The sequence below is a fragment of the Bidens hawaiensis genome, unplaced genomic scaffold, assembly GCF_021521415.1.
Source record: "Bidens hawaiensis isolate Kalapana, Puna unplaced genomic scaffold, B.hawaiensis_p1.1 tig00033156_1, whole genome shotgun sequence".
NCBI classification, from domain to species: Eukaryota; Viridiplantae; Streptophyta; class Magnoliopsida; order Asterales; family Asteraceae; genus Bidens; species Bidens hawaiensis.
Genome location: NW_027505280.1, coordinates 216,177 through 231,987, shown reverse-complemented (window position 1 = coordinate 231,987; position 15,811 = coordinate 216,177). Strand labels below are relative to the sequence as shown.

General features: G+C 36.2%; 3 protein-coding genes across 4 annotated transcripts; 2 read left to right on the top strand and 1 right to left on the bottom strand.

The window, feature by feature from the left end:
• The first annotated feature begins 973 nt into the window (after positions 1–973).
• Positions 974–4,828, top strand: LOC143612054 (putative serine/threonine-protein kinase PIX13). 2 transcript variants are annotated; one of them, XM_077086124.1, is made up of 6 exons: positions 974–1,158; positions 1,630–1,961; positions 3,002–3,137; positions 3,222–3,364; positions 3,451–3,574; positions 4,145–4,828. In XM_077086124.1, exons 1-6 carry the CDS (start codon positions 1,089–1,091, stop codon positions 4,600–4,602), a joined length of 1,263 nt encoding a protein of 420 aa, XP_076942239.1. In that variant the 5' UTR covers positions 974–1,088; the 3' UTR covers positions 4,603–4,828. The 2 variants fall into 2 exon arrangements, with proteins under 2 accessions (XP_076942239.1, XP_076942240.1); XM_077086125.1 differs by having other exon boundaries at positions 1,633–1,961; positions 4,145–4,826.
• A 3,670-nt stretch (positions 4,829–8,498) lies between these two features.
• Positions 8,499–12,330, top strand: LOC143612060 (uncharacterized). The gene is made up of 3 exons (XM_077086133.1): positions 8,499–11,239; positions 11,326–11,878; positions 12,171–12,330. The coding sequence occupies exons 1-2, from the start codon at positions 8,799–8,801 to the stop codon at positions 11,435–11,437; spliced, it is 2,553 nt and encodes an 850-aa protein (XP_076942248.1). The 5' UTR covers positions 8,499–8,798; the 3' UTR covers positions 11,438–11,878; positions 12,171–12,330.
• On the bottom strand, positions 12,253–15,031 carry LOC143612061 (protein NLP4-like). The gene is made up of 2 exons (XM_077086134.1): positions 13,529–15,031; positions 12,253–13,152 (listed from the first exon to the last, which is right to left on the bottom strand). Exons 1-2 carry the CDS (start codon positions 14,685–14,687, stop codon positions 12,524–12,526), a joined length of 1,788 nt encoding a protein of 595 aa, XP_076942249.1. The 5' UTR covers positions 14,688–15,031; the 3' UTR covers positions 12,253–12,523.
• Positions 15,032–15,811: the final 780 nt, after the last annotated feature.

Genomic DNA, 15,811 nt, shown 5'->3' with positions numbered 1-15,811 from the left:
TATTTATGTTTATTTTGTAATTAAATATTTATGAATACAACAAAAAAATCCATGAAAACTCATATTCTTCCAATCTTCCAAATCATCAGGATTCCGAGGATGATGACTAATCCATAATTTGAATAAAAATGTTTGTTTAAATAGGGGTAAAATTTTTAGCTTATTTTAAAATCTCAAATTGCTACCTGAATGAATTCTCAAGTCAAACAGGTACCTTCTTTTCCCCCTCCACACTCTCAACTTGCCCTAAGCCGCCCACGCCACACATGGCGAGTTAGCCCTAGTGTGTTTGCGTGTTCGTGCCATGGGCAAATCCGATGTGAGGGACTAATCCAGTGTGCTTCAATTCTATTAAAAGATTACCTCTAAATCACTCAACATTAAGTGTTTGGGTCACCACAATGACCTCTGAATTTGTCAGTAAACCGTGTACCTATTAAGCTTCAAAATGAAACTGAATAAAACTTTTACCCATTTATCATTTCACATGTATTCATAATTCTCAGTCTGTCACTCACACAACATTCCTCGCCCCCACCACCACCAATCACCACAACATTGGGGTAATTAGCACCAGCTCAACACCTGCTGACTCAAAGTCTATTAACCATTTATTTTTTTGAAGAGTTTCCCGTATACATGTGTCCAACATCCGGGTTCAAACCGATGAAATCAAAAATCAAACACACCTGAAACCGTAAAACCTAAACTGATAATTCGGTTACAAACCAATAAAACCGAACCGAAATGGTTAAAAACTAAAGAAAGCCCCCCAATAAATAATTCCGATGGACATTGACACAAGTGTACATACATGAAGGTTTGACTTTAAGCATTCATTCATTCGGCTGACTTGGTCATCCCATACACATAATTCTTTTCTTGTCCATAAACTAAAGAAAGCCCCCCAATAAATCAATTGTCTGCCATTCTAATAATATTCACAAAGAAAGAAAGAAAAAGGTCAAATTAACTAAACTATTTTCATAACAAGCAAACTCCAGTCAAACAAACAAACAATGTTACTGCCTTTATAAATAAATTCAAGACTTTTAATTCTCATATTGAAGGAGTTAGTTAGTTTAACCATGGGTCTTTGCTTCTCTTCTTCTTCCACCAATCAAAACACAAATTCCACTGGCAATCTTAGCTCCTCAGGTACAATCATTATTATATTTATATATATATGATTATGTTTCTGGTTTTTGGATTTTATATCATCTTTTTTCTTATATTTGTATGATTTAGTCTGTATTCTGTTCTTGGGTTTTCATCTTTCTGTTTGCTTGTTTTGTTATCAATTTGTATTATTTGCCCTTAATTCTTTTGTTTCATCCATATTTTATATTGTTTAATACAGAATCTTACTTAAAGTTTATTTATTTAATCCTTTTAATATTGTTTTTATATTCATATCTTCTGTTTTATCAGTTTAATTAAGCAGTTTATATCTGGGAATTTGTTTCTTCTTTTCATCTTTTAGCCAAAATTTATAAAACTTTTTTTATGGATTTTGTCTTTAAATTCTTGGATTTTTGTTTGTTGACTTTAGTCAAACTTTTATTTTTCCATGTAACTTTGACCATATAATATTGCAATCTCATGTTTTTAATGATTTTTGCATAATAGCAGCCATTTCACAGACCACAATTACCAGTACTACAACAAACTCATCATCAATAGCAAGCAAATCATCCCATGACAGCCAGTTTTCCGCGGCAACCGGCAACGATGAGGTGGGACCCGGTGGCCAGATCCTGCCTCATCCAAATCTTAGGATGTTTTCTTTTGCTGAGCTCAAAACTGCCACTAGAAACTTTAGAAGCGATACGGTTTTAGGCGAGGGCGGTTTTGGTAAGGTTTATAAAGGGTGGCTTGAAGACAAATCCACTTCAAGAAGTAGTGTAATTGCAGTCAAGAAGTTGAATTCTGAGAGCATGCAAGGATTGCAAGAGTGGCAGGTAATTTTGATACAAATATAATCTGTGACAGTTTGGATAATGAGTCGATTTGGGTCGTGTTTGATTGGAAAATATTAGTTGACTTGGTCAAACACGCTAAAAGTTTTATTTTTTTTTGAACGAACAACTAAGTAACGCCGGGTACTTCGTACGCGGCCCCCATTGGCTAAAGGTAGCCCGAGCCAGCCACTAGTCCGGACGGACGAAGCCCCTAGCGGTCCACCTATTGAGGGATTCACCGGATAAAACCCGACCCCCACGCCCGCCAAATGGCACGACAGCGAGGAGCCGGTAAAACTGGGTGAGATCAGGACTCGAACTATGGCAAACCATGGTTATCCATCATATCTCCCATATAAATTGGTGGTAGTGAGGTTTGAACCCCCTACCTCTCACTAGTAAAGTGAGTGCTCTACCATTGAGCCACAACCAATTTATATACGCTAAAAGTTTTATAAAATCTACTTTAAAAGGATATGAAGATATTTTTGTCATAACTAGCATATTAATCTTTATAAAAAAGGTGAAGAGAAAAGGAATGAAAAAGTATTTGTGGGTGGAACCACCATAGCCCATAATAGGCTGATTTTTTTGTTATTTATAGTAACTATTAGGGATATCAATTTATGACATGACCAGAAACAAGACAAAAAATAATCAGATTTTAGGTAGTTATATCTAACTTGTTTAGAAAAGAGGCCGTGATCAAGTTGACCTGTTTAATTAAACGGGTTGTGTTCTGATTGACTTGGTTAAATTATGTCAACTTTCTAACCTGTTTTACTGAAAGACGCTGACCCGCCAAGCCGACAAGAAAAAGTAAAATGAAATAAAAAGGCAAAGTTTTTCCGGGTCAAACCAACCTGACTAATACTGTGAGACTATTTTTCTAACAATATTGCTGTTGTATGATTGTATCATAAAAAAGTAAAAGACCAAGAATAAGAATGAAACAGTGTTTTTGGGTCAAACCAACCCGGCCCATAATGAAAAACGCTTTCAGATGTTAATAATTAGAATGTCATGTTTCATTTGAGCAGGCAGAGGTTGATTTTCTAGGCAGGCTTTGGCACCCAAACCTTGTTAAACTATTGGGATATTGCTACGAGGGTACCGAGTTGCTACTGGTATACGAGTTTATGCAAAAAGGGAGCCTGGAAAACCATCTGTTTGGAAGTAAGATTTTTTTAAAATGTTGTTACAGCCCGTAAGAATATCGAATTTGTGATTATGATATAACCAACGGGTCTAATTGTGCAGGAGGGTCCACGGTTCAGCCGCTTCCATGGGATATCCGGCTCAAGATATCGATAGGAGCAGCTCGGGGGCTTGCGTTTTTGCACACGTCAGAAAAACAAGTTATTTATCGAGATTTCAAGGCGTCTAACATTTTACTAGATGGGGTATATTGAGTTACTAATGTACTTGATATTATGAATCGGGTTGTGTTTTTCTGCTCTAATAACCTTCTTATCCTTGTTTCTGCCAGTCTTATAATGCAAAGATATCTGACTTTGGGCTTGCTAAAGTTGGCCCGTCGGCTAGTCAGTCACATGTAACGACTCGGGTCATGGGAACTTATGGCTATGCTGCTCCTGAATATGTTTCTACAGGTATTATATATGAGTTCTGTAAGCTTATGAACCACACCACATGGTCCATAACTCAGGGGCGTGAATTTATGATATGGCACGGACCTAACACGAAATTCGTGGGGTTGGGTTTAGTTTAAACGGGTTCGTGTCAGTTTCGGGTCAAACCATTGTACACATTTAGCTAAACGGGTTGGGCTAGTGTTGACCTGATGGGCTCGCAGGCTTACATGTATAACCAGTTTGCTATTAAAGTTTTCTTATAATTTTCTTTTAATTTACAACTTAAAATGGTTGTGTATTTTATTCCAAAGTTGAATTTGATAAGAGAAATCGACATTAACTTTAATAGTTAAGTAACCGTTTTATATATGTGTGTATATATGTATGTATATATATATGTATATGTATTGCTATAAGTTAGCCATTGTAGAGTATTAATACGTAAAAAATAAAAAGAATTCAGCTTGAACGGGCCGTGTTCATGTCAACCCGTAAACATGGTCCGTATAGCACCCCTGGTTCATATGGCTACATTGAACAAGTATATGGTGCAACCGCGTCTAAGAACACATTTTATTTATATTACAGGACATTTGTACGTTAAAAGTGACGTATATGGTTTTGGCATTGTATTGGTTGAAATGCTAACGGGCATGCGGGCACTTGACACCACCCGCCCAGCGGGCCAACACAATTTGAGTGACTGGGTCAAGCCGTACTTATCCGACAGGAGAAAGTTGAAGAACATAATGGACTCACGGCTCGAAGGGCGATACCCTTCAAAGGCTGCAGTTCAAATTGCCCAATTAGCCCTTACATGTATCGGGCCTGAACCAAAAACCCGACCATCGATGAAAGAAGTAGTGGAAAAGCTGGAACAACTTGATGCTATCAATGAAAGGCCAAAGGTACCTAGAGTACACAACTCGGCTCATCATTCTCCATATCGACACACGCAACACACTTCACATCATCGTCGTTCTCCACAGCTTCATGGTACTCAAGAAGGGAACCGAGGAAGCAATCGTGCACCAAAAGGGTGGTGAAGTTACAATTTTATATTAATATTATTTACCCTTGGGGGATTAATATTTGCAAGTATCATACGAATGGATATTTATACACATTATGGTCGTCGAGTGCATTGTTTGTATAGTGTACCTATGAGTACTCTCAATGACTTTGTGAGATTTGTGAATTGTTGATATATGTACTTTAATAGCAGTTAAGACATGTTTAACGTTGCTTTTGTATTTTTGAGTTTAGAGATTTCGTTTTGTATTGCAACGGTTTTGTTATATATAGAATAGTAGAATAAAAGAAAGCTTCTTTTGTTACATCAGCCCTCCCTTTTATTTAGCGAATTCAATAACAACCAGGGGTATTTTTGGTATTTTCAGCAAAAATTGTTGTTGCTGGTGCTGATTTCAGATTCGGGGGAATACAGGAGAATTAAGAAAATTTTGTTACAACAAGTGGAGAATACAAGGAAACAAAAGTTATGTCTCCTGTGAGCATGTTTTCTTTATATTTTGTTTAGGGGGAACACAGACACTTATACCTGGTCTTCCTCTTTGTGTTCAACGGATATACTTTACCTTCTACAGTTTAGAAATCTGTTGGTGGAGTTTTGTTGCCTAAATCAGTTGGAACGTTATATCATGGGCGAGATGAGTAATAATATAACGTCTCATATGTTCCATTTCAAGTAAGGGTGCTTAGTTTCTTGTTTGTTATGTCATTTGTATTTATGTATCGATATAATCTGCATGTTTGTTTATCTCAGACTCTTGCTGTTGGGACTGAGTTAGGGGACTTAGAGGCTGGGAAAAATGGTATGTTCGTATAGTTTTGATTGACCAGTATTAATGAGTGAGCTTATATTCGAAATTCATGTTTGGTATATAGTATATACAACAATTATATGGATTTTGCTTATACGCTTATGAGGTAAATATTCTCACTAAGCCATAATTCTGTTGTCTCACTTAAAAATTCCCCTAACTTTATTTTGGGAACTTGTTTGTTAAATTTGATTGTTTTTAATTTCGACAACCCGGGTTATTTGCAGTCCTAAGTTATAGTCTGCTGGTACAACATTCCTCTTTCTTCGTGTTAAATATTTATTACAGGAGACGTGATCTGTATTTAGTTATTATATTTACGATTATGCGGACTGCTGTTGATATGTGCATCTTATGATTGTTTATTGCAATTGTTTCTTTGGTCTACTTTGTTTCCCACCACTGTCTATTGATTATAGGTGACAAAATAGATGGGTTGGTGGGTTATGGGTCAATGTGGGTTAATGTTGAAACAAGTTTTAGCACTTGCGATACGGGTACATAGTTATTGTTTTATGATTAAATTTTCAAAATTGATTGATGCATTGCTTTAGGGTGCGAAATAAGCATGTTTGTCGTTGTGACCACATTTTTTCAAGCTGGGATGTCAATATGTTACCATTTTCTACACTTACCAAGTCAGACTCGCAAAGGAGGTTCAAATGCGAGTTAAACATCAGAACAACAGGTACAATTTTAAGGAACTATAACATGGAATGTTAAATAATACAATAATTTAGATTTGATTGAATGAGGAATGAGATGAGCTTTAAAATAAGTATGATGGCTATTCTGGTCAAGGTTAGTGAAAGTTGATTCATTTATTTTCTGTCAATTTTGACTTTTTTTTGTTCTTAATTTGACTTTCTGAGAGTCAAAGTTGATTCATTTATTTTACTTTTGTTTCAGGTTAATTGTTTGTTATTCTTAAGTTGATTCATTTATTTTACTCTTGTTCTTTCTCTTCTTTACACATAAAATTTCTTGGCTTTCGCGTCATATAACAAACAAGTTCAACATTGTTCGTCTAGTTATTGCACCGATATATATACAGTTTGAGGACTCTCTAAGGGTGTGACAATTTTTGGCGAAACTATTGCATTGTTATGGTTTGAGGATTGTCAAGGGTGACAGTTTTAGGCTTAGTTATAGTATCGATATGGTTTTTAGGAGTGTTGCTATCAGAATAACATTGACGTAGAGTTCTTTGTGTGACGGCCCTTCTAAGGAATACAAAGTATAACACTACCTGAAACACAACATAAATCCGACAATCCAGGAGCGGCTTAACCAATTTAAAGGCCAAAGCGAAGAAAAAGCCTGGGCCATTAAAAAAGAAAAAGAAAAAAAACTACTATGTACTGACTTTTTATTTAATATTAAAAAGATTTTAAAATACTTAATTTAAAAAATTTTAAATTTAAAGTTTGATTTCTCATTTTCTAATTGTTTTTGCAAACTTTATTAGTGGTTCTAAGTTCTGACTACTTATTTTACAATCCTTTCCATGTGCCTCTTCATGATGTTAATTGAAAATAGAGAGAAATAAAAAATAATAAAAATTCAGTAAATTGCAAAAAGTAAAAAAGTTTTATTCTAGGCAAAATAAATATATTGATTGAATTAGTTATTAACTAGTTTGTGATGAACATTACCACATTGCAACCTGATAGCCCCATGGTCATGTATCTTGTCTTCCTCTTGTCATCACGCTCCACATTCTCATTGACCTTCGCCTTCGGCTTTGGTTCGGCTGACTTCCTCTTAGTTCTTAGATTCACAACAAGCTCCTATAGGAACATATGCATTATGTGAATGAATTCTAGTTGTTATGTAGGGGAGGAAATTAATATACTTTACAGAGATCTATACTGTAAATTACACACAGAAAATCTTGAATTGTGTAAATATTGGCGGCCATTGATATTGTCTATCAATCTAGAGATGAAAGGATGACTTCATAATCAACCTATTGTTATATAGAGGAGGAAATTAGTATACAGAGGACACATGTTGATGTAAATTAAGCATAAAAAATCTTGAATTGTGTAAATTATGGACTGGAAAACCATAGACGGTCATTAATGTAATCTGTCAATTTTAGAGAGAGAATGAGTTCATAATCAACCTTATAATAGATGTAGTGCATCAATTTAGAGAGAGAATGGCTTCATAATTAATCTCTTAACCGTTTACAGATTATAACTGTGTAAATATTAGAGACTAAATTACATTTATGCTTCAATGTATGTATTATGTTGGTTAATTGCATTATCACCCCCTAGGTAAAAGTTAAAAAAAGGTACTACGTGAAGTCATTGTTTGATGAAAAATCGGAGAACACGTTTGGGCTGCATAATTTTTTTCTATTTTAAAACTAAAAGTTAGATAAAAATGGTAAATAAATCTATTTAATAGCTTCCTTCCCATCAGCTATAGTTATCTCTAGTCTCATTCTTATCTTTTAAAAGATAATAATTGAATACTATATTATTGCTACAAGCCTGTAATGGTTGGGTGAATTCAAAACTTATCAACTCAATTTTTTTTTTCTTAACTTCTTTCGTTATATAGAAACATAGATATTACATCAACATAGCAGGTAGGTGGGCAACAAGCTGCGCCGTCAACTCAATTATTAACAAATTAAAACAAGCATACAGTTACGTAAAATTATTTTTATGTAATTTGCACTCATACCATAATTAATATCTCAAGCATCGTTAAGTAATATAAGTATCAAAGTTTCCACTCATACTCCTAACATAAATGTGTATACATGAAGTCAAAAATACAATTAAGAAATATCTATCTTTTTATATAAGTTAATCTTAAAATTTTAAAATTTGAGTTCATCTAGATTAATCAAATTCGGTCTTTAAATTTTTGAATTAGATATTTTTTATTATACGCCAACCAAACCTTGCATTGTTGAATTACTGATGACCGGGCGAAGGTTATTAGGGACCCGGGGTGTCCCCGGTCAACCCCGTTTTTTCGCTTCATAGTAAATTTCAACGATTTTGTCTGAAAATTTTTATAGGTATTGAATCCGAACACCTCCATAATATTTTTCCATGACTTCGGTCACCCTTTGATTAAGCCCAAGCTTCACCATTTGAATAATGGCTATGGTCTAAGCATTACTTATATTCACATATAAACGTTAACTGGATTGACTAAAAAAAACGACTCAAACACGACACAATAATAAACGGGTTTAGCATAACACGAATAATATATGTTTTGGGTTCGGATCAAAGAACTCAACCCACCAACCCGACACGAAATTAGTATATCATACCAATTACCAACAACTTTATGTAATTTCCGAAACTTAGTATAAAAGAGGCCAACATTTGAAATAACAATAACAATAATATTCAAACCCTCCAAACATGAAACCTGCAAGAGAGTTAACCAATGCTCTTCTCAAGAACACCAACAATCCCAAATTAGCTTGGCAGATCTTCAATCGAATCGCATCCAATCCCAAATGCCCATCAGATGCACTCAATCAATCACTTCCTGTGCTCACACGTATCCTAATTGGCGCCAAAATGTTCACTGAAATCAATACCCTTCAAAAACTCATACTTTCACACCCAGCCCAAACATCAGACCACCCAATGCTCTTGATCATCCGAGTTCTAGCGAAACTGGGTCATCCCAGTCTTGCTGTTTCTCAATTGCAAGCGTTTCGAACTCGATTTCCTGATAAACCCGTCTCGGTTTCGTTGTATAATTTGCTTATTCGGTCGTCGTTTCGGGAAAATCTACCAGGGTGTGTTCGGTTGTTGTATGAAGACATGGTTGTGAGTTGGGTGAAACCGGAAACGTATACGTTTAATCTTTTGATTGGTGGGCTCTGTGATTCCGGGTGTTTGGATGATGCACGCAAGGTGTTTGATAAAATGCCTGAGAGAGGGTGTGTGCCTAATGAGTTTACTTTTGGGATTTTGGTTCGTGGGTATTGTCAGGCTGGACGTGCGGGTGAAGGTTTGGGGTTATTGGAGGTTATGAAGAGTATGAACGTTGGTTCGAATATTGTTATTTATAACACGTTAGTTTCAGCTTTTTGCAAGGAAGGTAAGACTAATGAAGCAGAGAAGGTGGTTGAGATGTTACGAGAGGATGGTCTTGCTCCAAATGTGGTTACTTTCAATTCCCGGATTTCAGCTTTATGTAATACGGGAAAAGTTTTGGAGGCTTCTAGGATCTTTAGAGATATGCAACTAGGAAAGGAGTTAGGGTTGCCTCAGCCCGATATGATAACTTACAACTTAATGCTTGAAGGGTTTTGCAAGGAAGGAATGATAGAGGAAGCAAAGAGACTGATTGAATCCATGAAGGAAACTGGTGTTTTCTTGAAAGTAGAAAGTTATAACATATGGTTGTTGGGTTTGGTGAGAAATGGAAACCTTTTGGAAGCACAAGTGGTTCTAAATGAGATGGCAGAAAAAGGCGTACAACCGACTGTTTTCTCATACAATATCTTGATGGACGGTCTATCCAAGAATGGTATGTTGCGTGATGCAAAAACGGTCATGAGTTTAATGAAAAATGATGGATTGGTTCCTGATGTAGTCTCGTATGGCATCCTACTTCATGGATACTGTAAAAAAGGGATGATCAGTGAAGCCAATAAACTTCTAAATAACATGATCGCAAACGGTTGTTTTCCAAATGATTACACTTGTAATAGTTTGCTAGAAAGCCTTTGGAAAGAAGGGAAAGTATTAGAGGCGGAAGAACTACTCAAGAAGATGAAAGAAAGAGGTTATGCATTGAATACGGTGACCTATAATATTGTTATTGACGGGCTATGTAAAATCGGCCAGGAGGACAAAGCAGTTGAAACTATGCATAAGTTATGGAATCAAGAAAATGATAGTGGTTGTAAGCCTGACTTAATTAGTTATTCCACTATAATTAATGCATTATGCAAAGACGGGAAGCTTGATGAAGCTAAAAAGACGTTCATTGAAATGATAGGGAGAAACTTATATCCAGATTCGATCATATACGACATATTTGTGTATCATTTATGTAAAAAGGGAAAGGTATCCTCAGCATTTCGGGTTCTCAAGGAAATGGAGAAAAAAGGGTACAGCAAAAGCTTGCAAACGTACAACTCATTAATCCTTGGGTTAGGAATGAAAAGTCAATTCTTTGAAATGTATGGTTTGGTGAATGAAATGAGAGAAAGAGGCATCTCTCCTAATGTTTCTACTTACAATAATATGATAAGATGCTTGTGTGAATCAGGTCAAACCGATGATGCCACTAAACTGTTAGATGAAATGTTGAATAAAGGCGTGTCGCCAAACATTTCTACTTTTAAGTTATTAATAAGACCTTTATGCCAGATAGGAGAATTCAGACCAGCATTGGAAGTGTTTAATGTTTCATCAAGTATATTTGGTCATATAGAAACACTATACAGCTTCATGTTCAATGAGTTAGTTGCTGGAGATGAACTTGTGGAAGCAAAAGATATTTTCATGTCTGCATTGGATCAATGTTTTGGAATTGCTAGTTTTCAATATCAAGATCTTATTAACAGACTCTGCAAAGCTGAAATGGTGGAATGCGCTACTGAAGTACTAAAGAAAATGATCAAAAAAAGATGCATGTTTGAACCTGCATCATTTATGCCAGTAATTGATGGTTTGCGCGTGGCGGGAAATAATGGTGATGCTGATGAGTTTTCTGAGTTGATGGTTGAGATGGGTTCTGAGGTTAAGGTTAGTAATCAAGTTAACCGAAATAGTAAGGTGTATAACAGTAGAAAATATGTAAATAACAGTGAAAGCAATTGGCAGAACATTCTGAACAGGTTTGACTTTCAAAGGTCTTTCTCCTTTACCATGTTCTTTATTCTAGCAAATTACATTAATCTTTTCTTTATGTGATTGTTAACAGAGATGATGGCAGTGGTGCTACACTGAAAATATTGAACAAGATACAGAAAGGATGGGGTCATGAAAGAATATTAAACATGCAGTCTTCAAAATATGACTTCCTTGATGAGTGAGGGTGTACTGATCAGATGTTTAAAGTATAAGTGAGTTATCATAAGTGAACTTTGTAATATGGTATCACACACACACACACACACACACACGTGCGTTCGTTTTAGAACCAACAATATGTCAAGAACCTCATAGTGCACTTGTACGTAGTGCATAAAAGATAATCATACATAGTGGGAAAGAGAAACAAAGGCGGTTAGATAATCGTTTTGTGTATCGTATTCGAACTAATAGGTACAAATGCATTATGCAATTCTCTCGGTTCTCAACATATCATTGTGATAAAGTTGCTACAAGAAGATTGTGGTGTTACAAATGCAGCGGAGTGGCAATATGAAAGATGTTTGTGTGCATTCCTTTAGCTTCAAGTGCTTAAATTATTCATCATTGTAATGGTACCAATGGCTAGCGTATATGATCAACAATGGTTACAATAAACCAGTGTAAGTATCACCTCTCTTATGAAATGTGATTTTCTACTTACTAATGAAAAAGAAGCTCTATTACATGAATGGTCAAGTATTGTTCTCATGAGTCACAATATATATCTCATATCTAGTTTCTTCAAGGAAAAGTAAAGTCAACTATTTGACCATAGTCAACATTACAAATATTTGGCTTCTGATATTGGTCAAAACATTCCTTTTCTTTATAAATGAAGGATCTTTTAGACATTTTATGTAATATTCAAACTTTTTTTTAATTTACATGCTTAATATTTGGTTTTTGTGACAGTTGTGGTTATCACAGAGAGATTCCAGTTTGGCTCCTCGAAACTCAGCTTGCTTATAAAGGATGTAAAACAAGATTCCAGGTATGAACAGAAACTCAATACAATCATTCAAACTCTTTGTCACAAAACTATGAAGGCTGATTGTTTATTAAAGTACAATAGCTCTCCAGAAACTTAAGTTATCAATCAACACCATCTTTATCCATGGAAAAACACGGGCCAACCTAATAATGCCCATGCCCTCATGAGTGGATTTATGTTGTAAAATATGAATTCATCTATATAATGCACAAAAACCTATAAAAAAAACTTAGCAATTGCCAATAAAAGAACTTCCAGATTCCTGATGAAAAGACTAGGAAACGAAGATTTTTATTGCGCACGTCTTAGTAGCCATGTTTATGTCCATGCATTCATCAAGATCCGCGTCACATGTTAACAACACCCACTCAGAGTCATCATCCAAGTACTTTATAGTGATAATATTCATATCCTCTATGTTAAACCGCCTCATTAACTCCCTCTGCAAATCTCCAAATCTCCATTCTTGTGACATATGCAACCGTATCTGCTGTTCACCATAACCAGCTTTCACACGAAATACACCTTCATCTGCATGTTTCTCTCTTTTAGTCTTGAACAATGAACTCCTTTGAACTTGAACTGGTTGTTGTGTGTTTAAGGTGGTTTGATTTGAACAACAAAGGGTTGAGGAACCTGAATCATGGCTGCCACATGATGAAGAACAGGATGTTGACTTTTTGACACGGTCAATAGTTGGGGTAGGGTTTGGTGAGTTTTGGGAGTTTAATTCTGGGAAGTTTGAATAGAATGATCCGAGTTGAATAGTACCCTCTGCACCTTGGACCGAGTCAATGATGAGCTGAAGCTTTTTCAGAGAATGGCCTACTTTCTTTATCTTTCGAGATGGCCATCTCATAATCCCGTGTTCCCTGCATATCCTCTTCAAAGTCGTAGGGCAAACTGAAATAACCAATACTAAGAAAATTTAGTTACAATGTTAGAATCCGACCCGGGTCAACTTTTGACCATGTTGACTTTCTTTTGATAAGAAAATTTATTTACAATGTTTCAATCTAGGGATAAAGTAACAAGTTTCTGTTCAACTTCTATATTGACCATCTTTCAGAAAAACTTAATCTGACCCGGGTCAACTTTTGACCATGTTGACTTTCTTTTGGTAAGAAAGTTTAGTTACAATGTCAGAATCTAGGGCTAATTTGATTAAAAGGTAACCTTTTTTTAACATGGCATTGATTCGGTGCATAAAAACCGGTTCTCTTACAGGTGGGTTTCATTTTTATTATTTTATATTTAAGAGATGGTGGCTATGACTAACCTCCAATGCTCTTTGCAGCATCTTTGAGACTCCCGGGAAAGTATTGTTGGAGAAGTGGTAAACTTATGTTTCTTTCCGCCTTCACTCGTCTCTTTTCTTCTGATCTTCTCGTTGCTAACAGTCGTCTTCTCCCTTTCGGTCTCATATCTGGCTTGACTTGTTTCTTGTCTCGGGTCAATGTCGACTGATAATAGTCCCACTGGTTTATCACTTTAAATTCTTGCGGTTCCTCTTTGTGGGTCCCCATTGAAACAATGACACTTTCGCCCCTCCGTTGGGCTTCCATCATGTCCAGAATCCAGGATGATTCGCCCGTTTCTTTAACTGAAACCGAATCTTCATCTTTTTCCAATTCATCATCGTTCATCACATATAAACTCCGGGAAACGCGCTGCATCACACACGATATCGAGCTTAGCATCTGTTTCTGTTCATCATCGGTTCTGCAATCACGTGGCAGAAAGAACTCCAAAACAAAATCGGTGGGGCCCGTGTAAGTGCTCCGTAGACGTATTGCAACCGCGCCACTGAGTCCCAACACCTTAGCATGGCCCGCTAGAGGGTATTCACTTGTACTAAAACCTGTGATATCGGTAGCAAAGCACGGCTGGTTTGTGCCAATCGCTTTACCAACAATACCTTCACCACGAGCCACATGCAGCTCGGTGCACGCCTCGTAGAACCCCAAAACATTAGGGTCAAACACGTAGGATGCAGACGTTATGACCGAGATGCAGCCTGCGGATTGCTGCTGGCATCTGGATCGACTCTGTTGACTACATGGGCTCCATGTTTGAGCCAAGGGCAAACAATGTGTGTCACATACCGATTTCAAAACTTGTCTGATTTCTGTCAGAGCTGATTCATAGGATCCATTGTAGAGATCCTGATATATAGAATTAGCAACAAGTTTGGAATTGAAATTGGCAGGTGTCTGATCATCAAAGAATGTATCGGTCAAACGATATTCGAACGGTTTAACGTCTCCTTCATCTTCATAACGCCTCTCATGAGAAAGGTTTTGGTATAAACATGTGAGGTATGATTCTGAGGAATTAAGGTACGGTGATGACGATTGTAAATCGTATGATCTGTCATCCAGAGCCGTTAGATCGCTTTCCTTAATCGATCCAAACACGGAGGCTAGATGATCATTCATAATAACCGTCTTTTTAAAAAGAAAAAAATGAATTAACAGAATTATTAGTTTGGAAGAAAGTTGATATGCAAAAAGTATGGAGGAAATGAATCAGGAGCCAGAACAAAGAAGGTTAAGATAGAACAAGAAGAGGAACATCCAGGAAGAATCGGTTTTGCCTGTTTCTATGTATCGCATCCGCATGTACTGCACACGCATGGTTGCTTTTAACAAAACGAAGGAACCGAATGTGAAATGCTCGGGTTTTCTACAAACATAAATCTAAAAAAACAAGGAAGACTCACTTGTACTCCTGTTTGAGATCCTAGAATATATAGGATTGTAGCAGGATGGTGAGATGTACTTACAACAAACTATATTGTTATGAACTTGCAAAATGTAGACTTGTGGCTAGTTATATAGGAGAGAGAGGTAGGAGAGAGAATGCAAATGAGAATCTTGATTTTTGATAATAAATTTAGGTGGGAACTCTTGGACATTGCATAGCATGATAAGCATGATCATTAACAAATGTAACAAAAGTTGACTAGGTTATTATACCGACAACCTTAAGAAGCTGAGATCTGTCTTACAAGATATGTATTTGTAATCTTGGTATTATGGTTTACATGTGGTAAAGCTAGCAATATTCCATCTATGATATGTGCCCTTTACGCAAGCAATATTTGATCGAGGATGACCACAATCTTTCTTCGTATTCGTTTTGAGAAAGTAACTTCTTGTAATGATCAACGGTATCGGATGCTCTTTTGTCTTCTTTTCACCTTTCGTTTTCTATTGTTTCTTTGAGTATTCGTCTTGAGCTCTTACTAGCTTTTCAAACCTTATGTAATACGTATGTGTATACATTAAGTGGGCCGTTCATTGTAGAATCTGTTTTATGTCGAAAACTACGATAACCGCATAAACACATGTACATATTACTTAAATGTGGTACGTAACCACATATATTTCTCTCTCATTACATCTAGATAACTTTACATAGAAGTACTTATGCAGTACCAACAGTTTTGTAATTAAAATTGGTTTTGTATCGAACGTGCTACTGTATATATTCAAGCTTTTAGAGTTGAGTTAAGCAGATCTTGAAACTGGTGACGAGCTTATAAGAAGCTGGACCTCCA

Coding starts and splice junctions, on each gene's coding strand:
- LOC143612054 (XM_077086124.1), top strand. CDS start 1,089: ATGGGTCTTTGCTTCTCTTCTTCTTCCACCAATCAAAACACAAATTCC. Junction 1,962..3,001: donor AAGGATTGCAAGAGTGGCAG/GTAATTTTGATA, acceptor TCATTTGAGCAG/GCAGAGGTTGATTTTCTAGG. Junction 3,365..3,450: donor CTAACATTTTACTAGATGGG/GTATATTGAGTT, acceptor TGTTTCTGCCAG/TCTTATAATGCAAAGATATC.
- LOC143612060 (XM_077086133.1), top strand. CDS start 8,799: ATGAAACCTGCAAGAGAGTTAACCAATGCTCTTCTCAAGAACACCAAC. Junction 11,240..11,325: donor TGGCAGAACATTCTGAACAG/GTTTGACTTTCA, acceptor GATTGTTAACAG/AGATGATGGCAGTGGTGCTA.
- LOC143612061 (XM_077086134.1), bottom strand. CDS start 14,687: ATGAATGATCATCTAGCCTCCGTGTTTGGATCGATTAAGGAAAGCGAT. Junction 13,153..13,528: donor TGCTGCAAAGAGCATTGGAG/GTTAGTCATAGC, acceptor TGGTTATTTCAG/TTTGCCCTACGACTTTGAAG.